Raw genomic sequence first — 26,925 nt, forward strand, 5'->3', positions numbered from 1 at the left:
AAGCGTTGGTATCTTACAGGTTTGTTTCCTGTAGAGTTTTGTAAAGAATTGGATCATCATTACTTTTTATGGAACTTATTGGTAGAAGAAGATGTGATGGTATAGAATGTTCATAAGTTGCAAGTGCTCATTATTATTTGATATGTATACTTACACTCATGTTTATGTTTTGTTTTTTTACTATGTGTACTCTATTATTATAGGCATATAGACTTATATATATATACGTATAGATTTATATTTGTTTACATAATTATTTGTGGAAATCCTGAATAGTTTCCTAAATTTTGTTTATTTTTTATTTTACTTTATTTTTAATGTCTCAAATTGGAGTATTGAGATTGTTGTATTGAGTAAATAAATTTTGGAGATTAGTATTTTTATAGTGTGAATGTAGCAATGTTATCATGCTATTTAATTATATTGTTAGTATTTACCACGTGATAAGAGTATTTTTTATTTATTGTGTAACAAATTACTCAAATTCATTGGCTTTTGTCTTTTCCTTTAGAAGAAATGTAATTTGGGAGAAGAAGTTTTTGTTGTGTGGATTGATTTTTACCGTCTCTGTTGAAACCTGTTGTAAGACTTTTGACTTTAGTGTTAATGTGTTATGTGTTGATGATGAAATGGATTAGAAATAGATTGTTTTGGTGTTTGGACCGCGACGTGGAAATGCAGCAGGCAGAGTGGCGGGAGTGATGAAAAGGGATTTCAAATGAGTGAAAGTGGATGTGATTTAACTGCCAGAGATTGAAGGTGGGAGGGGGAAGGGTTATGTTCTATCCTACAGCAACTTGACTCCACTTTCTTTCTTGTATTAAAATTGCGTTGTCCAACTTATATGCTCCACTTGCTGGCTCGTGCTAGATTGGATTGTTTCACTCCATCTTTTTACTTGTTATCACATCTGTTGCAGCAGACATGGCTCCCACATGTGCATCACCGTCGTCGTCTTTGTGTCAGCCTTGCTGGACAATTGTCACCTTCGCTTATTTCGTGCCGTGCTCTGGGTGTTGGCTTGTCTCCGGTGCTCCTCTTTCTCTCCATCTTATTCACCCTTTCCTCCGATTCCTCTCCCCAAATTTCCGCTGCCCCCTGGACTTCCCCCTCCACAGCCTCTCTATCTTCATGCCCTCCTCTACAAATATTTCCACAGCTCCCTGCCTCTCCGCCGGTTTTTTTCAAATTCGTTTCGATCAGGTAAGTTCTCTTACCTGAGTTCCCTTTCCTATCCTTCATGTCTTCCTCAGCTCCTGGTCATCGACACTGTATTAACCTTCAACCCTCTCAACTTCAGAAGCGCAAATTTGTAATTCGGTTCGAATCTGCATCACACCTCACTGATTGCGTCACTGTTCTTCAGGCACGTCCACTGCACCAGCTATTTTTATTCCTCTTATAATCATCTTCCTCCCGGTTAATGAGTCTTACTAAGTTTTGGAGGCAATTCTGCTCATGTTCTCTCTCCCTCTCTGCAGTCGGCTACCACATACGGAGATCTCTGGAATTTCCCTACCCTGGATCTTGAACACGATTGCCACGGCCTTCGCGCGCTCCTACCTACAGTGGCTCAAGAACAGCGGCAGAATGACTGTTCCTTGTTACGGGAGTACTCTGAACAAGCTCCTGTAGTGAACAGTGGACCTCTACCGCCAAGCACAATCGAACTAAATGCTGCTGCTGTCTGCGATTTGAACACTCAGAGAGTTGCGCCAAGACTCAAAATGAGACGCAAAATCTGCAATTCTTCCACCTCAAAGTTTTTTCCTGTGACTCGGTGTCCAACCGCACCAACAGCAACCATGAGTAGCTCTTTATACTCAGCACCTAGATATTCGCAAAATCAGAACGACGTTCTTCGGTGGCAGATGCGCGACAAAGACCCAGGAACTTGCCAAGTCGAAGATCGACAACAGTCTAGCTGTGGAGATGTTGTGGATGGCCGTGTAAGCGAAGAAGTTGTGGTTTCTATTCCGACCATTTCCCCGGTTAATAATGGTTTGAATTGGTCTCAGAATCCATCATTCAAGTCGTCAGAGTGCGATTTGGACATAAGGACGACGGCAGATATGTTCAACATGCATGCATCCGAAGGTCTGCAACTTGTGCAAATTTCTCCTTCCAGTTTCACTTTAAGGAATCTCCAAATCATTGTCGTAATTTTACCAAAAGTTGATCAAATTAATTGACCCTTTGTACATTCACGTTTGCCTTGGTTCTTTCTTCCATTATCATGTTCCCTACTTTCGAAACATATGATTGCATACGCTGTCACTCAAATTTGCAATAACTGAAAAGCAGTTCAATTTGTTTTCTGATGTCGTTCGACAGATTCAGAATTTGGCGACCTCCCAGATGAACTTTTGGTACATACTACATTTTATGTTGCTGCTTTTAAACAGAAGCTGCTGGAAATCAGAGCTACTAAATTTTCTTGTCTCGCATTTACCTGCGAGTTATTACAGAATTTGTAGGCTGCTAGAAGAATGTAAACAATGGCTGTGAATTGGAGCATTCTCATTTTCTGGTATTGTGGCACTAGGCAGCATTGTGTCGAAAAACATTGACCTGGTGACGTGACATGCAGGGTTGTCTCCTGGATCCGTCCTTCCGATGTAAGTTTCTGACAGTGACAAGTTTCAACGATGTTTTAAGACTAATTTCATCAAAAATGAGAAACTCGGAGTCAAGGTCAATTTGTATGCACTACGTGTTTCATTTCAGAAAGAGCAACATAACTCTTAACATGGTCTTGCACCGCTTTCTTTCCATATTTCTCTTGCTTGGAATGTCTTACATGACTAATCCATGTTCCTGGGTGGTACAGCCCTTGTGGAGAGTGTCGAAGGAATACTTGGGGATATCAATAACCCCGCAAACATTGATTTGATAACTGTTGCTGATTTTTTGGCGCTTCGTCCATGAGGATTTGTTGTCAAGATAGCCGTACGGGTTGAAATTACGGCCTGGCTTTCGACATATTTCAGTAGTTTCTGTGGAGATATAAACCAATTTTTCTCGAAAGTTCTTGGGCAACTGGCCTTAGCTGAACGATTTAGATGTAAGTGAACCATTGGAATTATTTTCTAGCTAAAAGTGTGGAAGCAATGAATGATTACCAGAAAGTGTATAAGCAATGAATGATTACCAGAAAGTGTATAAGCAATGAATGATTACCAGAAACAATTAGCACAAGGTTTCGGCATGATGCCCGACACAATGTTAGTTACATCTAGGAAGCTCACATACATAGCTATCTGCCACATGACATCCTTTAGCCAACTATTTCCACAGTCACTGCAGACATTGGCTGAAGCGCGTCAAGAAATTGAAAGATGTAACCAATCAGTTGGATCAGCTGAAGCGGATTTACGATCATGGCATTCATTTCAAATTAGAAGGCTTCACCCCTGAGCATTAATGAGAAATAGAAAACATTGCTTTTTAACATTTACAATGATTGTAATACAAATATGTATTGAAACATAGAAAGCATACTCCACACAAGTAAGTTAGGACTAGCAAGGTTGCACTATAACAAATAGAGTGTGGTATGAGATAATTCTTCCCATGCCAACCCTTTCTTTATATACTAGTACCAAGGTACCAAGTGCTACAATCCATATGGGATATCTCCTAGGACTAGCCCTCCCCTTGTACTCTAATGTACTATAGACCAGCATCCTACCTTATGGGATGTCCTTAACAACACTTGTTCTCTATTGACCATTAGCAACTACTTAAAGAGTTCTTTTCTCAACAATATGTAGAAATATGTGATCATGATTATTAATCAAGTGCTATTTTTTATTTGATGTGAGTGTTTGTCAAACAAGTGACACTTCTACAACTCAAAGAAGGGCACTAGAGATTTTACAGAGTTTATAAGATGTTTTAAAAACAATGCACCTAAAATATTGCTCCTATTGAAAAAAGAAGATATAGATAAAATGCAATAAATGTTTAATAATATGAAATATTTGATCTTTGTTTCAAGAAAATTGTCATCTATTTTGTAAGAAATCAAATATTGAAAATGTAATTTAAAATTTTAAAGGGTAAATTTAATATGATATGGTAGAATAACTAATCTAAATATTTTACAAATAAGTTCATACACCAATAAGAAAGATATAAATGTATTTATCATATTAATATTTTATTAAAATCACATTATCATAATCTAAAACTTGATGTATAATCTAATATATACATATAATATACATATAAAATCCAAAATAAAAAATAGTTATATATATATATATATATATATATAGAAAGAGAGAGAGAGAGAGAGAGAGAGAGAGAGTGACCTCTCTATTACATAAAATCTTTAAAGATTTAATCTCTCAAATTAATTCTTCAAAAGTTTTAATGATCTAATCAAAAGCCTTAAAACTTAAATTATTAATTCAATCTATTTTATAATATTAATAAAATTATATTCTTTCATTACAATTATTTTTTACATTCACAATTAATAATATCAATTGATGTACAAAATTATAAGTCAAATTCTGAAAATGATTTTATTCAAAATCTAAAATAAAGAATTACTAAAACAAATCATAATACTTAAAAAAAAAAAAATCTATAGTATCAAAGTACTTCTAAATCAATTTGATAATAAATTTAGATTTTAAAATAAAATATTCTTATTCATGGTTTAAAAGTAAAAACTTTTATGTAATATAATATAATATAATATATGCAAATTAAGTTTAAAATATTCAAGAAATACAATCTATAGATATAATAATCAAAGTTTAGGATTTAGAATTATAAGATTATATGAAGGCGTTTTTATTTTTTTATGGTTTTTGATACTTTTAAATTGAATAATATTTTTAAATTAAAAATATATACATTAAAGAATTATTTATAAGATTTTATTTTTGATATTAGATTTTATTTTTATTATGAGTTATTTTGTCTTTTATACCAAGCTAGTTATCATCATGGAACAAAACCTAGATGTGCAAATAAAATAAAAGAGAATCTCTTTATATTAATATGAGATTTATGATTGTAATTTTAATATTTTTAAAAGGTGAATAAAATTCACAAAACCAAAAATTAAAATCACTTGTAATATAATAAATCATTTATTATAATATCACCATATCAAGCATCAAGTCATAGAGGATAACCATAATTAATAAAAAAAGATGTTTTTTGAATAAAAAAAATGTATCATATTATTATCAACAAACTCTGCCAGTGGTAAAAGAGTTGTCTAATTATTTTGTTGATTGTTGATGGTTCACCTCAAATATTGCTCCAAAACTTGGTTTATGCACTTTGTTTTTTTATAAATTTGAAGTTAAAAAGCCAAAGATAGCTTTATGTCTATCTATAGAATTTTAAAAAGAATTCTCTAAAATCTTGATATTAATTTAGTCATCCTATTTAATATAATATCCTTGGACAATCCATGATAGTAATAGATATTGTTAATAAAAAAAATATTATTATTATTATTATTATTATTATTTACATATGATAGATTTGTTACATAGTACAAAATGCGCTATCTTAATAAAATGATCTATTATTATAAATATAGAACCATATGAACTTGAGACTGGAAGATCCATCATAAAATCTATAGAAACAAAAGACCATAGTTGTTCTAAAATAGATAAAGAAATTCATAAGATCAATGATGAGGAATTTTTTGACTGTAACAAACGTCACATGATTGCACAAAGTCTTTGATTATCCTTTACATTTGGAACGACCAAAAATCTTTAGATATTAGCTTGAAAGTCTTATTATATCCAAAATATTATGACCAACTTAAAGAATATGTAATTCTACTTTATATTTTAGAATATATAATCGTCTTTTAAAATAGTATATATTATTTTTAAATTCTAATTTAGAAGTATCATGAGATTTAAAAGAATTATTTTTAATATCATGAATAAGAAGATCGAAGGACATATTTGACTAAACTTACTATACAAAATTAAATCAATGATTAATGTTGATTTCATTGCTTGAAGATGAAAATGCTTTGACTTTAAAAAAATTATTCTTTGTTGATCATTAGGTACATCTTCTTTTTTGGATGCAAGATAAAAACACTTAAAAAGAATGTTTAATAAACCTTATGGATTTTTTAGGTCAATAAGTGATCTTGAAATCAAATCTTGATAAAGACATGCTCTAATGGGCTTGGCAACAATTCAAAATACATATTATTTTAAAATACTCAAGATTCTTGTGATCTATACACATGGTGATTGGAATGAAAATGCCTTCTATATAATAGCGACATTCTTAAAATGAATCTATAATCCCAAGATGTTCTATATTGTAGATCTTGTAGCTAATCTTGGTTGCAAAAATTTCTTAGAATGAAAAACTACCAAGTAGAGCTTGTCATTTGCTTCTGTTTGTAACAACACTACATCTATAGCAAAATTTGATACATTTTTTTCCATAAAAAATGCCTTAAAAAATTCAATACAATACAAAATTTGTGTAAAAATAAATGTTGTCTTTAAGGCTTCAAAAGGTGTTTCAACTTCTTTATTCAACTTAAGTTTGTCTTTACATGTCAAATGTGTAACAAGATCCATAACTTGAAAAAAAGTTTTGATGAAGATTTGATAATAATTGGAATTTTTAAAAAAAATATTATGCATCTTTGATTATTTTTGAATTATTTTTAATCCATGATAGTCTAAGTCTTCTTAGAATCCATCATAAGGCCATTGTTTGAAATGATATATCCTAAGAAGCCAACTTGAGTAGTGTGAAATATACATGTTTCTTTCTTAGCATATAATCTTACATTTTTTAATTTTTATAACATACAACAAACATAAAGCTCATGTTCTTCTATATTATTAGAGTAGATTAAAATGTTGTTTAGATATCAAACAACAAAATCATCAAAAAATTTAGAATAGACATTATTTATTAAATGTTGAAAAATAATTGGTACATTTGTGACTCCAAAAGGAATGACGTTATATTCAAAATGCCTATACTTGGTTCAAAACACAATTTTCTATTTATTTCTTTTTTTTGATATATACTAAGTTATATGTTTCTTATATATCTATTTTTATATAGATAATTTTTTGATTGAATTGATCAAAAAGTTTTAAAATAAAAAATTAGAGATACCTATTTTTTATAGTGATCTTGTTGAATCCTTGAAGTAAACATACATCTATAAAGATCCATCTTTTTTCTTCAAAAATAAGATAGGAGATCTTATACAAGATTTAAAATGACAAATGAAGTTTATAGCTAAGTTCTTATCAATGTATTCCTTGAATGTAGCCAATTCATTTTGTAATATGCTATAGATTAGTCCAAAAGGTGATTGAGGTCATTTTTAAAGATCAATAAAATAATCATAGAAACAATGCTCTAAAAAAACATTGATATTTTTCTTTTCAAAAACATATTGATAATCTTAATATTGGCTTAGAATGCTACTTAAATTCATTTTTCTATCAAAAATAAGTATGGCATATATAGCAAAAATTGACCCTTCTTTTGTAGCATGTATGAAAGCTCTTACACCTACCAATAAAAATTTGGTTGTATTAGACTTATGAATTTTTACTTGAGTAGGAAAATCTTATATTAAATTATGGAAAAAATCAAGGTTATAAAAAATCTAGTCTATTTGAGGGTTTTATTTGTTTAATCATGATAGTCTTAAAATAATTATGTTGGTGGGAGATCTAATGACATTAAATATTACTAAGTTATTATGATCTTTATTTATTACATCTAAAAGAACTATTTCATGAATAATGTCTCCAAAAGATAACAAATGAATTTTTATGATTTCTATACACATAGATATGATTTTCTTTATTAAAGATATTTCTTAATTTTTTGACAAAATCCTTATTTATAAAATAGATAAAGGCTCTTAAATCTAACAAGACAATATTTTTTTTAAATTTTTGGATCCAAAATAAACTTCTATTGTAGAATAAGGTGAAGAATCTGAGGAATGAATAGAATCTTTATTAGATGTTACATAAGATTTTAGTTGCATAGTCTCTATTGTAAAAAAAAAAAAATTACTTTTTAATACATTGTCTTCTTTGGTAACCATGCTTTTCATTTTGTAATTACGTTGCTTCTTTGGACAATATTGAATAATGTACTTGAATTCTCCACAATATAAGCACAAACCTTTTTGACTCTATTGGGACTTTTTTTTGTCAGTAAGAAGTTTAAAACATATTATGTCAATTTGCATAAGCTTTGGCTTGGATGAATAAGCTTCCAGAAGCTTAAAAAGTATTGCTTTGACTTTACTTATATCTCTCATACAAAATCTTTATTTTTGGCATCTTTTAAAGAATTGATTATTACATGCAATGGCTTAAGTAATAAACTACTCTAATGACTTTGTTCTTGACATTATCAACAATAAATCTTTAATATAATCTTTTAATCTATATTGAAATTGATTGATACATATTTTGTCATTTCAATTCATATTGTAGGTAAAGTTTTGGAATTCAATAGCATATATAGTGGCTGAATGCAATCTTTATCATAGAAATATGAGTTTTTATCTTTGCTCTTCTTTTTCAATTACTTTCTTCAAATTTGGGCATAGACACTTCCAAAAATGAATTCAAAATATAGAATAGTTATGAATCTTTTTCTATCAAAGGTACAAATCAAGAAAAAATACTCCCAAATAGAAACATATTTATGAATCCAACTTGAGTAAATCTATAAGCATATTGGAAAGGATGCAACCTTAGATAGAACTTTACTTGTTGTAAAAACCTTCAAAACTTTGATCTAGTTTTGTCAAACTTCTCTGATATACTTATTCTTAAGTTCTTCATACTTGTAGCAATAAGGCTTCTTAGCTTTGATTATTAAATTGATCTACTTGCTTCTCTTAATTGCAAAACTTTTTGGCGTGGTCTCCAACCTTCATTATTGACTCCTTCCATAGCTATAGAAATAGTGCTTCTATGATTCACATTGAAAATATATAAAATTTCTATCATTAAGGTATTGACAAATTAGTGAAGATCTGCAATAGTTGTAAATCCATTCTTACTTCTAAGAAAAATAACATCCATAATATTTTCTTCCATAGAAAATTCAAACAAATCTATAAGTCAAATTAATGGAAGGTAATTTGTAACCTTTAATAATAAGTAAATATTTTTGTAAAGAGAAATAATTTTTCTTTTTTAAAAAAAATATAATATTAAAAGACTAAAATTTAATTTGAAGATAGATAAATTATAATATAACAATAGAAGTATAATAATTTATTTTCTTTTAAAAACAATACAAGAATCATATGTTAGCATTCTTGGCAAAATGTTGAGGATATAATATTTTAAGAATAAGAAGATCAATATTCTCTTGTGTGACTCAAGAAGACTAGAAAATCATTCAAAGATGGAATAATATTAATTTAGAATGGTTATTACTGAAGATTTTATGATTAGAAAGTCTGGAAATAAGATTAAAGATTAAAAAAGTTGTTAGAGTGTCAACGATATGAATTTCAAAGAAAGAAAATCCTCACTACACTCTTATCTCATTAAAAAGAACTAAAAAGTCACCCAAAGATGATACATTATTGAACTGGAATAGCCACTGGCAAAAACAAGAAGTCTAGAAAGTCTTAAAACAAATTCAAAGACTAAGAAAGCATTGACAAGAATGAAGAAGGCTTCACTCTTATTCTATATTTACTCTTAACTGGGAGCTTTATGATAATGTCCTATAAGACCTCCAAAATGTGTTGACTTTGTTAGTTACATGTCTTAACTTACAAGGCAAGTTATCTATGAATGTACTACATAATTAGCTTGTTCCATAAGCTAGTACATAGAGTTAACTTGTTCTATAAGATATCAATACGTGGTTAACTGGTGGTCAAGTTTTTAACCTACAAACACATCTAAAATCAAAACCACATATATGAAGCTTTTAGGAAGCTACTCTAAAAAACTTTATGAATTAATCTATATTTATTTACTTCTATCTAATCATATAAGTACAATCGGGATAAATATATATAATTGTGACCTTACTTTTCCTTCTAAGAATGAGTTCCACGAGGAGCGATCATCATCTTTCATGGATCTTTACACTTTTTTATCTTAGTTTTGATGGATATTGTCGTTAAAATGCTTCAATCTTTTTTATTGCATTTATAAGATTCTTTGCTAGCTTCTATGTACATTCACTAATATCATATTCACGCCAAAAAAAAAGATATTCCAACCTATTTTGGTACCGCTTTGAATCTAAGACTTTTTCCATTTTGAACTCTTGATTATTATCCACTTTTATAAGATGAGGTGGCATATGTCTTCTTCTTAAGATATTCATTGTCTTATACAACTCAAGAAGGGATACATGAAATATATGCTGGATCTTTATAGACTCTAATAGATATAATCGATAAGCAATAAAATTGATTTGTTTATAAATAGAAAAAAGTCTTAGCCTAAGATAGTCCAACTTATCACAAGGATGATTAGTCTTGATATTGTAATGAAGTAACCATATCTTATCACCTATGTTGAATTGTATTTGTTCCTTACAATAAACATCCCCATTGGTCATTTGTTATTTTTGAGCTTCCTTTAATTGTGTCTTCATTATTGCATGTAGCTCTGACAAATGAGTTGCTAAATCTTTCCCTATAAGATTATCAACTTTTGAAAAGTCAAAAATATTAAATCATGGATGATAACCATAATTGGCAAAAAAAGATATTTTTTGAGTAGAAGAATGTACCAAATTATTATATATAAATTCTGTCAATGGCAAAAGAAATGTCCAATCATCTTGATGATAGTTGATGGTATACTTTAAATACTACTCCAAAACTTGATTCACTTGTTTCGTTTGCTTATCAGTTTGAGGATGAAAGTCAAAGAAAGCTTTATATCCACCTTTTAAATCTTAAATAAGATTTTTTAGAATCTTGATACAAATTGAGTCTCTCTATCCAATATAATATCCTTTTGCAATCCATGATAGCAATAGATATTGTCAATAAAAAGCTTAATTATTTCTTCACTTGAAATAGATTTTATATATAATACAAAATGTACCATTTTGATGAAGCAATCTATGATTATGAATAAAGAATCATATAAACTTGAAACTGGAAGATCCGTGATAAAATCCATAGAAACAAAAAACCATAGTTATTCTAGAATTGGTAATGTTTGAAGAAGTTCATTAGGTCAATGGCAAAGAGTTTTGGACCTGAAATAAATATCACATGATTGTACAAAGTCTTTGATTGCCTTCGATATTTGAAGCCACCAAAAATCTATTGATATTAGCTCCAAAGTCTCATTCTATCCAAAATATCCAACTACTAGAAAATCATGACAAGCTTAAAAGAGACGTAATTATGCCTTGCCTTCTATAATATATAGGAGATCTTTAAAATATAATAGGTTGTTCTTGAATTCAAACTTTGAAGTATCATAGGACTTAGGGAAAAAATTCTTAATATCATGAATAAGAAGATCAAAGGACATACTTAATTGAATTCGCTTGAAAAAAGTTGAAACAATAGTCAATGTTGATTTTATTGCTTGAAGATGAAAATGCTTGGGCTTCAAGAGAATCATTCTTTGTTGATCATAAGATGTGTCTCTTTCTTTTGGTACAAGATAAGAATGTTTAGAAAGAGCATTTAATAGACCTTGTTGTTTTTTGAGTCGATAAAAGATCTTGAAATCAAAACTTCTTAATGACATGTTTCAATAGGTTTGGTAACGATTCAAAATATGTGTCAACATGACATACTTGAGATTCTTGTGATTTATATATACTATGACTAGATTTGAAGCACCTTTTAGATAATGATGCTATTCTTGAAATGAATCCATAATTGCAAAAAGTTCTTTGTTGTAGATCTCATAGTTAATCTCAAGTGCTAAAAATTTCCTCAAATAGAAAGCTACTAGATGGAGTTTATTATTTGTTCTTATTTGTGACAATATTACATGTAAGACAAACTCTGATGTATCTGTTTCTATAAAGAATGTCTTAGAAAAATTCATATGATATGTGAACATAATTAAAAGCTTCAATGTTTAGTTATAATTTTTTTTGTAATTTTTAATATATTTTTACTAATTTTAATGCTAATATAACTAATTAATAGATTTAAATTAGTTTTTTAGTTAATTATAACTTTGATCATATCTTTAGATTATTGATTAGATAGATACTTCTAATTAGTGGATTGATTGACTATTTTAAATTTTAAAAGAAAAAAAATAGTAAATTTAGAAGGTCTATGATTTCTTTTTCTTCAATTACTTAAAAAAAAAATTTAGTAATAAAACTATAATTTTAGTAGAATTTCTCTTATAATTCTTAGGAATTATATCTTAAATTAATCCACAATCTTAATTTTCAATCCAAAAGCCAATTTCTAATTTTACTATGGTTAAAAAGTTCCTTAAATCTAATTGTTCTATCTTCTTAATTAATTTTGAGATTTTTAAGCTTAATTTCATTTTGTAATTTAATTAGATTAAAAATATAAAGTCTAATTGTTAAATTAATGATGATATTAAAAAAAAAAGAGACAAGCTAAATTTTTGGTGGAGTTTCCTCTCAGAGTGATTTTAATCACTACTTGAAGTTGAAAAAAAGGAAAAATTAGAAAAAATCACAAATTCAAGGCCAATTTGCAATTAGTTTTTGGATTTGCCAAGAGTTCATGCTTAAGGGAGTTTAAATTGAAGAATGGTGATTATAAAGGCTTTAATGGCAAGAATCCTTACTGATTTCTAAGCAGGCTAATTAGAATTAGAATTATAGTTTAAATTTACAACTAAATTATCAAATTAATTGATTCTTATGATTTAGAATTCAGATTTGGACTTGTGAATAGTTGATATTATGATAAAAATATGTTTTAGAGATATTGGTGGTGTTAGTTTCACCAAAAAGATGTTTGTTTTTGAGTTCTAGGCATTTCCAGCCTTGAAATCGGATTTGTGCTAAAAGTTATAGAGGATCCTTAATCTTGGTTAGGAATTTTCTGATTTTGATGTTGGAGATGTGTCCGCCACTTTCGGGCCTCCTCCCACTTGGTTAAAAGAGCTTGGGTGACCGAGCTCACTCTCTCTCTTCATCTTCTTGGTTAGGAATTTTTTGATTTTGATGGTGGAGATTTATCCACTACTTTTGCACCTCTTCCTACCTAATTAAGAGGGCTTGGGTGACCGAGCTCCCCCTCTCTCTCCATCTTCTTGTGGTGAAGCCATGGAAAAATGTTTCCCCATCTTGTTAATGCAAATCTTCTTCTTTAAACTTGTATGTCCTCAGTTTTTACTTGCTCAGTCTATCTATTTTTATTTTCTTTTTGTGAAACTTTGTAAGCAGATTTTACTCACTCTTAGCTTTGTAACAGCATAAAGCACACTTGATTTGAAGTTGTGATGAATTTTTGGCGAGTTTTCAAGGTGGTAGGGATCTACTGCCTTGGCAAAGTAGGAGCGTCAGCTTAAAAAATCTATAATTTGGTGATCTTTGACTCAAATTTGATGTAGATTGTTGAAATGAATGAATTCTAAAGCTTAATTTACTAAAAAATTTAAATCACTAATTCCCAATATATATCAAATTTTTAATGAATTTTTAAATGCAAAGGGATCTCTTACCTCGGTAATGTTGAATAATCAGCTTTGAAAAATTGTATCTTAGTACTTACTTCCATTTTTTTGCTTAAATTTGTTGGAAAAGGAACTCTACTAAGTGTGATTTAGGAAAAAATTACACTTGACAATTTTAAACTATTAACTGATTTTTGTGAATTTTTAAGTAGGAAGGGATCTGCTACCTAGGTAGCTCTAATCGCCTTGCTTTGAAAACACACATCTCGGATGTCAAACCTCGGATCACCATGAAATTTTGTAGATAAGATCAACTCTAAGTCAACCCCAACCAAAAAATAATTTCAAGTGTATAGAAGCTGATTGGAAATGTTAGCAAATTTTTGAACGACAAGGGATCTGCTGCCCTCAACTTGACATATTCTAAGTAAGATTTCCTTCCCTAATCATCCTCTAATCACATCCCTTAGCATCTAAAATGCTATATTATCATTCATTTTTCTTATTATAATTAATTAATATTATTTAATAGTTTCAAAGAATTTTTACCTCACTTTGGAAATTAATCTTAAATTCTTATCTTTCCATCCATTCTTATCCTTTAAGAATAAATAATAATAATAATAAATAAAAACTAATTTGATCTTTTAATTTTTTCTAGTTTCTTTTAATCTTAACCTTTTAACTTTTAATTTTAACCTTCAACTTTAAAATTTTACTTTTAACCTTAATCTTTTATTTTTGTTACTTTTAAACTTTTACTTAATTTTTAATTATTAATTCTAACTTTAATTTTAATTTAATTTTTAATTTTTAATTTTTTAATCTTCCAACTTTCATCTTTTAATTTAAAAAAATCTTAACATCATGTTAGTACTGAACTTAATTATTTAAGGCTATTTATTATTGAATTTCTAATTCTACATGATGTTTTGTCATAAAAACTTCATCTGTAGATAACTTCTTATATAGAACTCCGATTTACATGGTTAATACCTCCTTGGAAAGCCCTAGACTAATACTCTAGTATGGTATTTATTTTATTTTATTTTATTTTATTCTAATTCTTAATTTTTAGAGTTTAAGTTTGATGGAATAAGTCTTAGAATGCACTTAACTAAATGAACTACAAATACTAAAAATTAAATCATAAAAAGGTGTAACTAACTTATTGTGTTATTGAATTGATTTTGGTTATTATATTATTTTTATTTTCCTATCTTATAGATAATTTGCATCTCCACATTAATTAATATTGGACTCTAATTTAAGTTATAATCTAATTAAATCAAATTTAAGTGAGAAAAAAAATCTACTCACATGATACAAAGTTAGTGCAGAACTAAATTCCTTCTTCAAAGCAAGAAAAGATGCTTCAACATCTTTATTCCACTTAAGTTTGTCTTTACAAGTCAAACATATAAGTAGAGTTGCAACTTGAAAAAAAAAGTTCTTGATGAAGATTCAATAGTAATTAACAAAGCCCAAAAAACATTGTACATCTTGTATTGTTCTTAGAATCTTCCAATCTATGAGAGTTTGGACCTTCTTGGGATCCATCATAAGGCCTTCATTGGAAATGATGTACCTTTAAAAGTTAACTTGAGTAGTGTGAAGTATACACTTTTTCAACTTAGCATATAATCTTATATCTCTACGTTTTTGTAACATACGACAAATATGAAGTTCATGTTCTTTTGTATTTTTAGAGTACATTAGAATGTCATCTAAATAGCAAACGATAAAATTATCTAAAAACTCACAAAAAAACATCATTCGTAAGATGTTGAAAAGTTGCCAGTGCATTCGTGAGTCCAAAAGGCATGACATTATATTAAAAATTTCCATACCTAGTTCCAAAAGAAGTCTTCCATTCATCTCCTTCTTTGATACAAATTAAATTATATGCTTCTTGTAGATCTATTTTGGTATAGATCTTTGCTTGATTGAGTTAGTTAAGAAGTCCTAAAATCAAAGGCAAAAGATATCTATTTTTGATAGTGATCTTATTGAGTCCTCGATAATCCACATACATCCATAGAAATCTATCATTCTTCTTCACAAATATGATAGGAGCCCTAGTTGGAAATTTAGAATGGTGTATGAAGTTCTTTGCCTAATTCTCATTAATATACTTATTTAATGTAGCCAACTCATTCCAAGATAAGTTAAAGATTGGTCCGAATGGTGGTTGAGCTCCTTCTTGCAGATCAATTGAACAATCATAAGGTCAATGCTTTAGAAAAATATTTGCATTCTTCTTTTCAAAAACATCTTGAAATTCTTCATATTAGCTAAGAATACCACTTGATATTTTTCCACCATTAAAAATAGGCATAGTATATATAGCAAAAGATGGTCTTTTATTTATAATATGCATGAAAGCTCTCGCACATACCAGTAAAGGTTTAGATGTACTAGACTTTTGTACTTCTACTTCACTAACTTAATTTTAGATTATACTATTAGAAAAGTTAAAGTTACAAGAAATCCAATCTATTTGAGGGTTATAGTTTTTTGGCCCCGATAATCTTAAAATAATCGGATTGGAGGGAGATCTTATTACATTAAATACTACTATGTTATGATCTTTAATTGCTACATCTAAAGGAATAGTTTCATAGATAATATTTCTAAAAGACAATAAATGACCATCTATGACTTCTACATGTATAGGTTTAGTTTTCTTGATTAAAGCTATTTTTTATTTTTTCACAAAATCTTCATCTATAGAACAAGTTAAGGCTCTAGAATCTAATAAGATAAAGATTTAATGCTTTTTAGATCCTAAATACACATCTATTGTAAAATAAGGTGAAGGATTCGAGGAGAAAATAGGACCTTTACTAGGTGTTGTATATGATTCTAGCCGCATGGTGTCGGGATAGAAAGAGTTTGCCTCAAGAAATCATTGGACTCCTCGCTGCCACTGATTACTCAATCAAGTCTTGAGATAAGAAAGACGAAGTTTGTATATATATATATATATATATATATAATATCTTTAGGTTCTATTACACCAAATATATAAGTCTTAAGTTTCCAAAAATATCCAAAATATGATAAATAAAACTCTAAATCCTTATTTATCCTGATGAGGAATTATTTCTTAACTTCAAAAACTTATATCTTCTAATCGGATTGTTCAAACATACTCAAATTTTACATGAATTATTGATGTACTTTTAAAAACTACCACAAAAAATTTCAATTACAAATTCATCATGGATCTTAAGTTATCACCAAAACCTTAACAATAGCTTCAAACCCTAGTTGATATACATCTACATGCACTTTTCTTCACATCTCACAAACTAAACACTCAAATACCAAAAAAATTTATATATATATAGCTTTTTAATACAATAATCTACCTCCTTTAAAAGTTTTAGCCAAAAATTCATCCAAAAACTAAAGATATGGCTCCAACCATTACTATAAAGAAAATCACTTACTTATTGCATTTGATTTGAATGCACTGATTTCAATCCTCTATAACTTCTTCATCCAAACTTCAAATTCATCAAAAAATATATAAAAAGTATAGCCAAAAAAGTGTTCCTTTCAACTCCAATTGCTGATCTTTCATTGTTTTGCGTAAACATATGTTATGCCCAAAGAGAGACAGTAGGTTTGAAATTGATACTTTAACTTTGAGCGCCAATAACTCCTTCATAAAAACTCCAAATCACACAAAATTTGCATCCAATCTATATCCAAAAACCTAAAATTGATGGTCTTAGCCTCCAAAGCTTGAATAACCTCAAAAAAAAAATCCTAATTCCTAATAAGGCCTCACGCAACCTCCTTAAAGTCCATTTAGTATAGCCTTCGATCAATAGGAATGAAGATCTCTATTCCTTGCCTTCATCCAATCATGTCTTGCTTTCATCCCTCCCAATAAGCCTCCTACTAGATAAGATTTTCTACTTTAGACTCTAATTTCCTCTCAAGGCTTCATATTAAACATTTAGGTCTTATAATTGTTTTAAAATACTATAATCAAAATAGATAAAACTCAAAATAAAATTATATACATCCACTTTCTATAAATTAATTTATCAACGATTCTAACATACACTAAGACTTATGAACATATTATATGTCGTAACTAATTTGTACATATTATAAGCAAATTTATACATATAATATTTTCTTTTTTTGGGAAATTACATCAAAACACAAGCCCAAGTACTAAAGAAACATCCAAATGTATGATAAAGATCTTAAAACCTCATATATCCTTATGAAAGATATTTTCCGAACTTCAACAGCTCATATCTCACAATCAAACTGTCCAAAAAATCCTAAATTTCACAAAAAGTACTCATATACTTTTAAAAACTTTCATAAAAATAATTAATTGTAAATTCGTTACGAATCTTGAGATATTGCCAAAACCCTAATAGTAGCTTTAAATCCTAGCTTATTTATATCTGCATGCTAATTTCTTCATATCTCACAAAATAAATACTCAAATACCATGAAACTTTGATCTATAGCTTTTTAACTTAATAATTCACACTTACAAAAATTTTGAGCCAAAAATTCGTCTAGAAACTCAAGATATGGCTCCAACCATTACAATCAACAAAATGACTCACTTACTACCTTTAAATTACATATGCTGTCTTCAAATGTCTATAATTCCTTCATCCAAACTTGAAATTCATCAAACATTATATGTAAAGTATAGCTAAGAAAGTGTCTTCTTCAACTCAAATCTCCGATCTTTAATTGCTTTCCGTACACATATGTTATGCTTCAAAGAGTGATAGTATGTACAAATTTGACACCTTAACTTTGAATACCTATATCTCATTCACAAAAACTCAAAATCACACAAACTCTTCACCCAAATTATATCCAAAACCCTGAAATTTCTGACTCAGCCTCCAATGCTCGAATGAATTCGAAAGAGAAACCCTAATCCCTAATAAGGCCTCAAGCAGCCTCCTTAAAGCCCATTGGGCATGGCCTTTGACCAATAGGAATGAAGTTTTTCATTCTTTGCCTTCATCCAACCATACCTTGCTTTCATCCCTTTCTATAAGCCTCCTATCAGTTAAAATTTTCTTCTTTAGGTCCCAACCTTCTCTTAACCTTTATACTAAATATCTAAATCCTACATAATATAAAAACTATAATCAAAATAGATAAATCTCCAAATAAATTTTCTTATGTCAATTCTCTTTAAATTTATTTACTAACCACTCTAATCTACATCAAGACTTACAAACATGTTATATGCTTTAATTAATTTTTACATACTATAAGCAATTCCAGTATGACATCCATTCCCTTCAACCTACAAATTCTCCGGTATGTGCCATATTGTCATGTTGTGGTTCGGCTATTATATGAAAATAATGTAATTATGTACTTAATATATAATTTATTAAGTAACATGGTGAGAGCCATGTTAGTAGATTTTAGTTGATTGTAGAATATAATTTGATTATTACCTTAAGAAGAGGTTGTTTAAAAAGATTACTATAGAATATGTATAATTTTAATTTCCTTTTGATAGTGGCTTTTAAGATTGGTTTTCGTTGATAGTAACTTCTAAATATTTAGAGTCATCTTTGTTAGACATTGGTGACCTTTTGGAAACTTATTTTGGTTCTTTTATTTGGTGTTTAGAACATAAATTATGTAAATCTTATAAAAAAAAAGGATTAAAGAAGGATTTTGGTAGAAAAAGGAGTAATTAAGGCACCAATATAGATGAATGGAGATGGATGATGAAAATTTCCATTCCTATTGGTAAAAAATCATGACCAATAGGCTTTGAGGACGTTGCCTGAGGCCATATTAGAGATTAGGGTTAATTTTTTTGAAGCCATTTGAGCTTTGAAGGCTAGGATCAGCAAGTTTAGGTTTTTGACTATGGTTTTGGTGCAAATTTTATGTGGTTTGGAGTTTATATGAAGGAGATATAAGCGTTCAAAGTTTAGGTGTTGATTTGGGAGCTACTGTCACTCTTTTTGGCATAACGTATGCATACGGACAGCAATTGAGGATCGGCGACCGCCATTGGAAAGAACACCTTTGTTGGATTCTAAGTTGGAATGAAGGAGTTATTGAATTTTGAAGTCAATATATACAATCTAAGAGTAGTTAGTGACCCGATTTACTAATGGTTGTGTCTTGAGCTATATCTTGAGCAATTTGATTCAAAATTTCAGAGAATGTATAAATTCATGTTAATAAACTTTATACATAAGTTAAATGATATTTGAGTATTGGATTCTTGAGATATTAAGAAAATAGTGCTCGGGTACTTGTAAATTAGGGTTTAGAGCATCTGATAGGATTTCTTAGATATCAAAAGATTGGGAGTGAATTTGTAGTTGGTTTTTTTTTGTGATAAAACTTAAGGATGAATTCTACCTATCATATAAATTTTAGACAAACTGAATGGTTAAAACAAGAGTTATGAATTTCTAAAGTTTGAGAAAAGAAAACCTTTTGTGGGAAAAATATGTTATGAAGGGATTTTGTTATATTTTGAGTTTATACAAAATAAAAGAGTTTTGGAAGCTAAGATGAGATTCATATAAAGATTTAAGCTAAAATCTCTATGGCTAGATATCCAATGTATTTCCAAATAGTAAATCATGCCATACGACAGACTTGATGAACCCGACATAAAAATTTCTAAATTAGAGAGTTTTGAAGAAATATTTTTGGCTTTCTATTATGGAAGGGAGGCAAGGAAAAGGTAGTAGGAATGGCACTAGGGAATCTCTATTGTAACTTGGACTTGCTTCAACTCAAATGTTTCAAGTATTTATACTTTTTATGCAACAATAGCAAGCAGTGGAACGCAAGGAAGCAATGGCTACTAAAGCCTTACAATCTGTTGTTGGTTTATTGGTTCAATTTGATAGAAGAAATATTTCCAAGTATCTTAAGTATTATTCTCGAGAGATGGAGTTCAATAAAGTGCTGGAGAAAGATATGATCCTAACATTTGAGCTTGCAATTATACCAAAGCTTCGTGAGCATATAAAGGGAATTATTGAAACTCATGGAGAGAAATGGGAGGATTTTATCTTTTAGCTAAAAGAAGAGTATTCTTTGGAAGATACAGAAAGGGTGACAAGAAAATCATTTATCAAATGGATCAATAAATCCAACAAGGAGTTGATTGTAATAGAGTTATTCCGAGAATTTGAAAAATAGTTTCTTCAATTGCCTTGAGTGGAAAAGCTTACACTTGAAAATGATAAAGTAGAGTTATTTCTTCAATCAACTAGCAATGATTTACAAAGGGAGTTGGAATTATAATTGGAAGATAATACAAAGGACAATAGACTTACTACTGATTGGAAGAAAGTCTCTGAAGCTAATGGACATACTTGCTAAAAGAGAGTACCGAAGGGATAAGGTGGTAGTAAGGCAAGAGATTAGACCTCCACCAACTACATTACCTTGTAGGCAATTGCCAGAACCTGCTATACTAGTAAGTACTATTCCAATTCCTATGTCTACAATTGTATTGCAGAAAGATGCAATTGATGAATTGGTAAAAGGAATGAGAGACTTACAAATCAAACTGGCAAAACTAGAGGAGAAAGAAGGATTATCTGAGAGCAAATCTATATCAAAGCCAGGATATATACAAAGATGTATTTGGTGCGATAGTATGGAGCATCCTCAAAGGGAGTATGGAGATTTTGCTGATATTCTATGATAGAAAGTAACTTTTTGGAAATATGGAAAAATTGCATTGCAAGATATAGATGAGTTTTTCAAAATCAATTTTGGAAAGGGAGAAATGAAGAAGGTTTTGAAAGAGCGTTTATCTCAACAGGCTATGGCATCAAGAGAGGCTATTACTTATGGCATTGAGGCTATAAGGAAAAAAGAGAATATTTTGGATAAGCATATAAATATAGGGAATCTATATAATTATACTATTATTAGTATGAATAAAAGAAAAATAACAAGGTAAGAATTACTTAATATAATAACAATAATTAGAAATGCTATAGGATAGGATGATCCTGTAGATACTATCTTTGTACATGTTTATTTGGCAAAGTCTCAACATGAAGTCCTAATGGAGGTAAAAAGGGAAGAAATGAAATAAAAGAAAATTTTGAAGAGCCAACCAACAAGAGGAGATCTCAAAGGCATGCGAAAACAACACAAAATAAAGAAATACCTATACCACATGCTAATAGACCATCCAAGGCTGGGCCATTGATATCGCACCTTAGAAAACCACTACTACCAAAAGAGAAATGGGAAGAATGGATGGAAGTTAATAAAGACAAAGGAAAGAGTAAGCATGTTACTTATAAGCTATAATCATATATTGAGGCAGTTACAAATTTGAAAGAAGTCTTGGAAGAAAGAGTATTGAATGCTAAAATTAAATTTACTCTACGAGAAATTTTAGGCATTGCAAAGAGAGAGTTTCATGAAATCATCATCGATACCATTAAGCAAAAGAGATAATTGACAGGAAAATTTGCTGTATCCAATGATTTGGATATAATCTTGATTGAAGAAGAGGAACATGAATTGATAGAATGTTGTATCAATAAAAAGGGATAATTTGATTTGGATGAATACAAGGATGATGATAAAGGCCTTGGACACTATACCAAGGGACATTAGGCAAGAGCCACCAGAGAGACTTTAGTAAAAATAGAAGACTTGGTAGAACTAGTAATTGCTCTCATTGACCATGGATCTGAAATTAATATCATGTCAAAAGAAGTCTATAAATGTGGAAGGTGGTTCATTGATATTAACCATGGATGGGTGATTTGGGCAGCAAATAATACACGAGGAGATCTTTATAGTGCTTGCCCCAATGTGAAGGTGAAAATTGGAGATGTGACAATAGAACAATTTTTTTTTATTCAAGACACTACTTCATACTCAGTGATTCTTAGTCAACCATATATTACAGCTGTGAAGATGGAGACCAAGGTTTTAGATGACGGATCAATATGGGCCCATATTAGAAATCAAGATGGAAAAGGGCAATGCAATTTCTAACAGTACCTACAAACCATGAGCGCAATCAAGCTTATTTAGAAAGTGATTTATTACGAAGGGTTAGTGAAGAGTTTATGGATTTTTGCAGGGTACCACTATAGAACGAGAATGTAGTGGTACATCAAAGAAGGTACTCTTGCATAAAAAAAAAGTACTTTTTATATAGGTGTTGTAAAATTATCTAAGAATAGATTTTCTATCTATACACAACTTAATGATCTACCAAAGTGAGAAAAAAAAGTTGTGCAAAAATTTTAAAAAGTCCTACAAAGAGTGGATGTGCTTGATGGAGATGATAAGATAGTAGGTATATATAGGAAAACTGGTTTAGAAGATTTTATGGAAGAACTTTTAGAGGTTGAACAAGGAAATGAAGATCAAGTGGTGCAAGTATATTGTGATTGTCATTTTACTTACTCTAACTAATCTAATCAGAGTAAACTTGTATAGGGGAATTCGAACACAAAGAAAGAATACCGCATGAGCTTACACGTTAGGATCATACAATTAACTGTATTCCGCATTACTTAAAATACCCAGGAAATACTACAATACTTTCCACTTCCTAATAATACTCCACCATCATTGATAACAACAACATGTAATCCCGCACTATCCTAAATGACAGGACATAATCATACTATAATCCAAATTCTGGAGTTCTTCACCATTAACTGCCTTCACATTACAATGTTTCACACAAACACAGACTCATTCTCTCTGCTGAACTACAATCAGATTTCAGCATTCAATCTTTCTTCTTCCCATTTAATAACAATCATACTTCCATTCCATAATTCACTTTCACAATATTCAGAAACTCTTAATCTTCTTATTCAAAGAAAATAACAAACAAAAGAAAAGAGGTAGCATCAAGCTTACCCCGGCTCATACTATCACAGTCTGGCCCTTACTTCCTCTCTCCCATCCTCCTTATGCTACCACGAGATACCAACTGCTATATCTCTAATAAAAACTGCTTTTCCTAAGTATTCATCCATTTTACCTATTGAACTACCTTTTCAATAGTCATCTATCCATGTTTACACTATAAACTAAGTATCTACAATTCAGCAAATAACTACTTATTCTACATAGCCCGACTCCAACCTGTGCAGCGTCCTCGCAAACATAGAACCGATACATAACTAAAAAAAAACTTCTCCAAAATTTCTATTTATCTGATATACCCAATTGATCAATTACTACATTATCCGTTATTGGTTCCACCGATTCTGGCTTTAGTGGTACATCTTCATCTTCTTTCAATATTTCAAGCGACTCCTTTCTCAACTGAGCTGAAAGATCTTCATTGTATTCTCCCCATTCACGGACCTGAGCTTCTAGTTTCAGGATCTGGGCATCGCGAAGTTCCAACTGATGTTGCTGCGGACTCATCCCTTCTGGGACATCTTCAATCGACACTTGAGATTGGCTCCTCACAGTTAACTCTTCCGTCAATTTTGACACCTCATTTTGTAAAACTTCAATTTCAGACCTCATTTTCTCCGTTTCACATCTCAATTGGTCACACAATAACGCTTTCTCTGTCTCCAATAACTCTGTCTTGTCCACTTCCACTTGCAACTGGCATTTGAACTTCTCCCGTTCTAAATCCCATGACTTCCTATTCTGAATCAATTCGTCCCGTTGTCCTTCCACAATCCTTGAAATCTGTTCTTTTTTCTTTGTCCAAGCCTCATATTGGAGAACTAATTTCCGCTCCAGGACCAACTTGGCTTCTTCAATTTCTTGAATCCTCAGTTCTTGCTCCCTAATTTTTTTATTTTGATCTGATATCCTCTTTTTACTGTCCTCTCAATCCCGTTTATTTCTATCTTTTACATCCAATGCTCGTACCATACAATGTATTTGCAAAATGTGTTTCAATATGGTATTTTTAAGAGATACTCCTTTAGGTAATCGACCTTCTGGAAACACCAATTGGTTGATATCTATCAATAATGGGACTTGATTCTCCTCTTCCACCGCAACACCACTTGGAACTCGTCCCGCTTCGATAAACAGAACTACCACTTGAACCACTGTACGACTTGATTCTCCAATTTCGTGTATTACATCCACTGCATTGTGATTCTGTGCCAACAAATTTCGTTCTCTCTGCAAAGGTGCTGACACTGGTATAGGGTTTTCCTCTTCTGACGGTGGTTGATGCAATGTGTGCGCGATGACAACATACACATAATTTGAACAAAGCAAGGATGTGAACTTCCTCAATTTGAACTTGGCTCCTATCTTTGCATGAATACGAGTAGCTACGTAAGCCGCCCAGTTGAACACCATCCCTTCAAACGCCCCTACTGCTGCATATAATAATCGTTTTGACACATATGTGGGGTGTCAGTACAATCCTCAGCACGAACCGCAACTATTCCACATATTCTGATGTAATCGCCTCCTGAGTCCGCCATCCTTGGCTCCTTTCAAAGGATGACATTCTTCCCTTGAAATATCAACCTAGGCTGAAATCGCTTGACTCATCAGTCCCTACTGCCATCTCTCCAATGGGAAGAAACAACACCTTTTCCAAGATTATTTCATCAATCCCAATAATTCGCCCTTGAACGACACCTGGATCCATCCTCGGGGACGTAATTCTCAATGTATTCCTCCACTAATGACACATTGATTGATGGTAAACGCTTTGAATGGTACAAAAACTGGAACAGCTTCGCAGTCTGAAAATCCCTTATTTTTCTCCGCGTCCAACAGATTTCTAACTTCATCGGCTCCATATTAGTAACGATTATCACAACCGGTGGTTTTGCTATGCGTTTAGCTCTCACATTTCGGCCACTTTCATCTCTATCTACAACTCTCTTGGTACTTTCAATCGCCATGACTCAAACGCTTACAGGTCCTAACCATCAATGCGACTCTCCAATATGCCGGAAACACTAAAATGAAACACAAATAAGCAACAACAAAATATAACACCATAGAATAACCCTTAATAGGAGCCCCACTCCTATTCTATTACCTAGTGATGAGAATGACAACATGGTACCCATGCTGTCCATTTCTCACTTCCTTCGCATCTGACACAATAGTGATAACTAAATATCCTTCTAGTCGCCTCTACGCCTTATACCATAATTACGTCCCTCCTGAGTCCATTTGAAGTCTCCTCCCCTCAAATGAAATAAAACCCGTCCCGGGTTTTAGGTATTATATAATCGTAAATGATTCTCATTCATGCGGGTACTGAAACGATGGCCCGTGAAATCCTCCAATTGAATAGACCCATTGGAAAATCCTTCAATTACGCGATATGGCCCATGCCAGCGAACTTAAAATTTTCCCAAAAAATGATTGAATCGACTATCATACAGCAATATCAAATCATTGGGCATAAAACACTTCGGCCGCAGTTTACTATCATAGTAACTCTTCCTCCATTTTTGAGTGGCTTCCATGTGGAATAGAGCGACAGCCCGTATTTCATCCAATTCCTCCAATTTCATCAACCGAGTATATCATATCCAACGCCTCTCGTTTAGTAGTAGTATAGTTGCGTTTGGCAGCCACCAATTGTCGATTGGCATAATATATGGGATGATCTAATCCCTTATCATCCTTCTGGTTTAACACCAAGCCAATAGCAGCATTGGATGCATCAACATACACATGAAATGGCTTTGTCCAACAAGGAGCCACCAATATTGGTGCAGAGACCAATTTTGACTTTAAGACCTCGAAGGCTATGGTACACTCTTTGGTCCAGAGGGGACTAGTACCATCGGATGGAGGTTTCTTCAGTAAGTTCGTTAAAGGTTGACAAATAACCGCAAACGAACTTATAAATCATCGATGATAACTGATATGACCAACGAACCCTCGAACACCGGAGACTGTCTCCGGTCTGGGCAAGTTCATGATATGCTACACTTTGTCAGGATCCGTAGCAATACCACGACTGGAAACAATATGGCCCAATAATTTTCCGGACAGAACACCAAATTGGTACTTCTCCGAATTCAACGATATCCCAAATTTGGTACATTGAGCTAAATATTTGACTAAACAATGAAGATGATCTTGTTTGGTACTGAATGTACAAAAGTCATCTAAAAAGATCTCCATAAACATCCGGAGATAGTCTTAAAAAGCCTGAGTCATCACGCATTGGAACGTGGCTGGGGCGTTACATAATCCAAAAGGCATCACGCGATAAGCAAATGTGTCCCAATCCGTAGTAAAGGTTGTCTTGAGTTGGTCTTCTTTTGCAATTTGAACTTGATTATACCCGGAGAAACCATCGAGA

The 26,925-nt window shown here is 31.2% G+C and overlaps 1 protein-coding gene across 2 annotated transcripts; it reads left to right on the forward strand.

The window, feature by feature from the left end:
• Positions 1-785: 785 nt before the first annotated feature.
• LOC112275032 (uncharacterized) lies at positions 786-3,116 on the forward strand. 2 transcript variants are annotated; one of them, XM_024504962.3, is made up of 6 exons: positions 786-1,203; positions 1,301-1,366; positions 1,482-2,097; positions 2,335-2,369; positions 2,591-2,618; positions 2,831-3,116. In XM_024504962.3, the coding sequence occupies exons 1-6, from the start codon at positions 925-927 to the stop codon at positions 2,926-2,928; spliced, it is 1,122 nt and encodes a 373-aa protein (XP_024360730.1). In that variant the 5' UTR covers positions 786-924; the 3' UTR covers positions 2,929-3,116. The 2 variants fall into 2 exon arrangements, with proteins under 2 accessions (XP_024360730.1, XP_024360732.1); XM_024504964.3 differs by lacking the exon at positions 1,301-1,366.
• Positions 3,117-26,925: the final 23,809 nt, after the last annotated feature.

Source organism: Physcomitrium patens, chromosome 18 (genome assembly GCF_059467195.1).
Source record: "Physcomitrium patens ecotype Gransden chromosome 18, ASM5946719v1, whole genome shotgun sequence".
Taxonomy (NCBI): Eukaryota; Viridiplantae; Streptophyta; class Bryopsida; order Funariales; family Funariaceae; genus Physcomitrium; species Physcomitrium patens.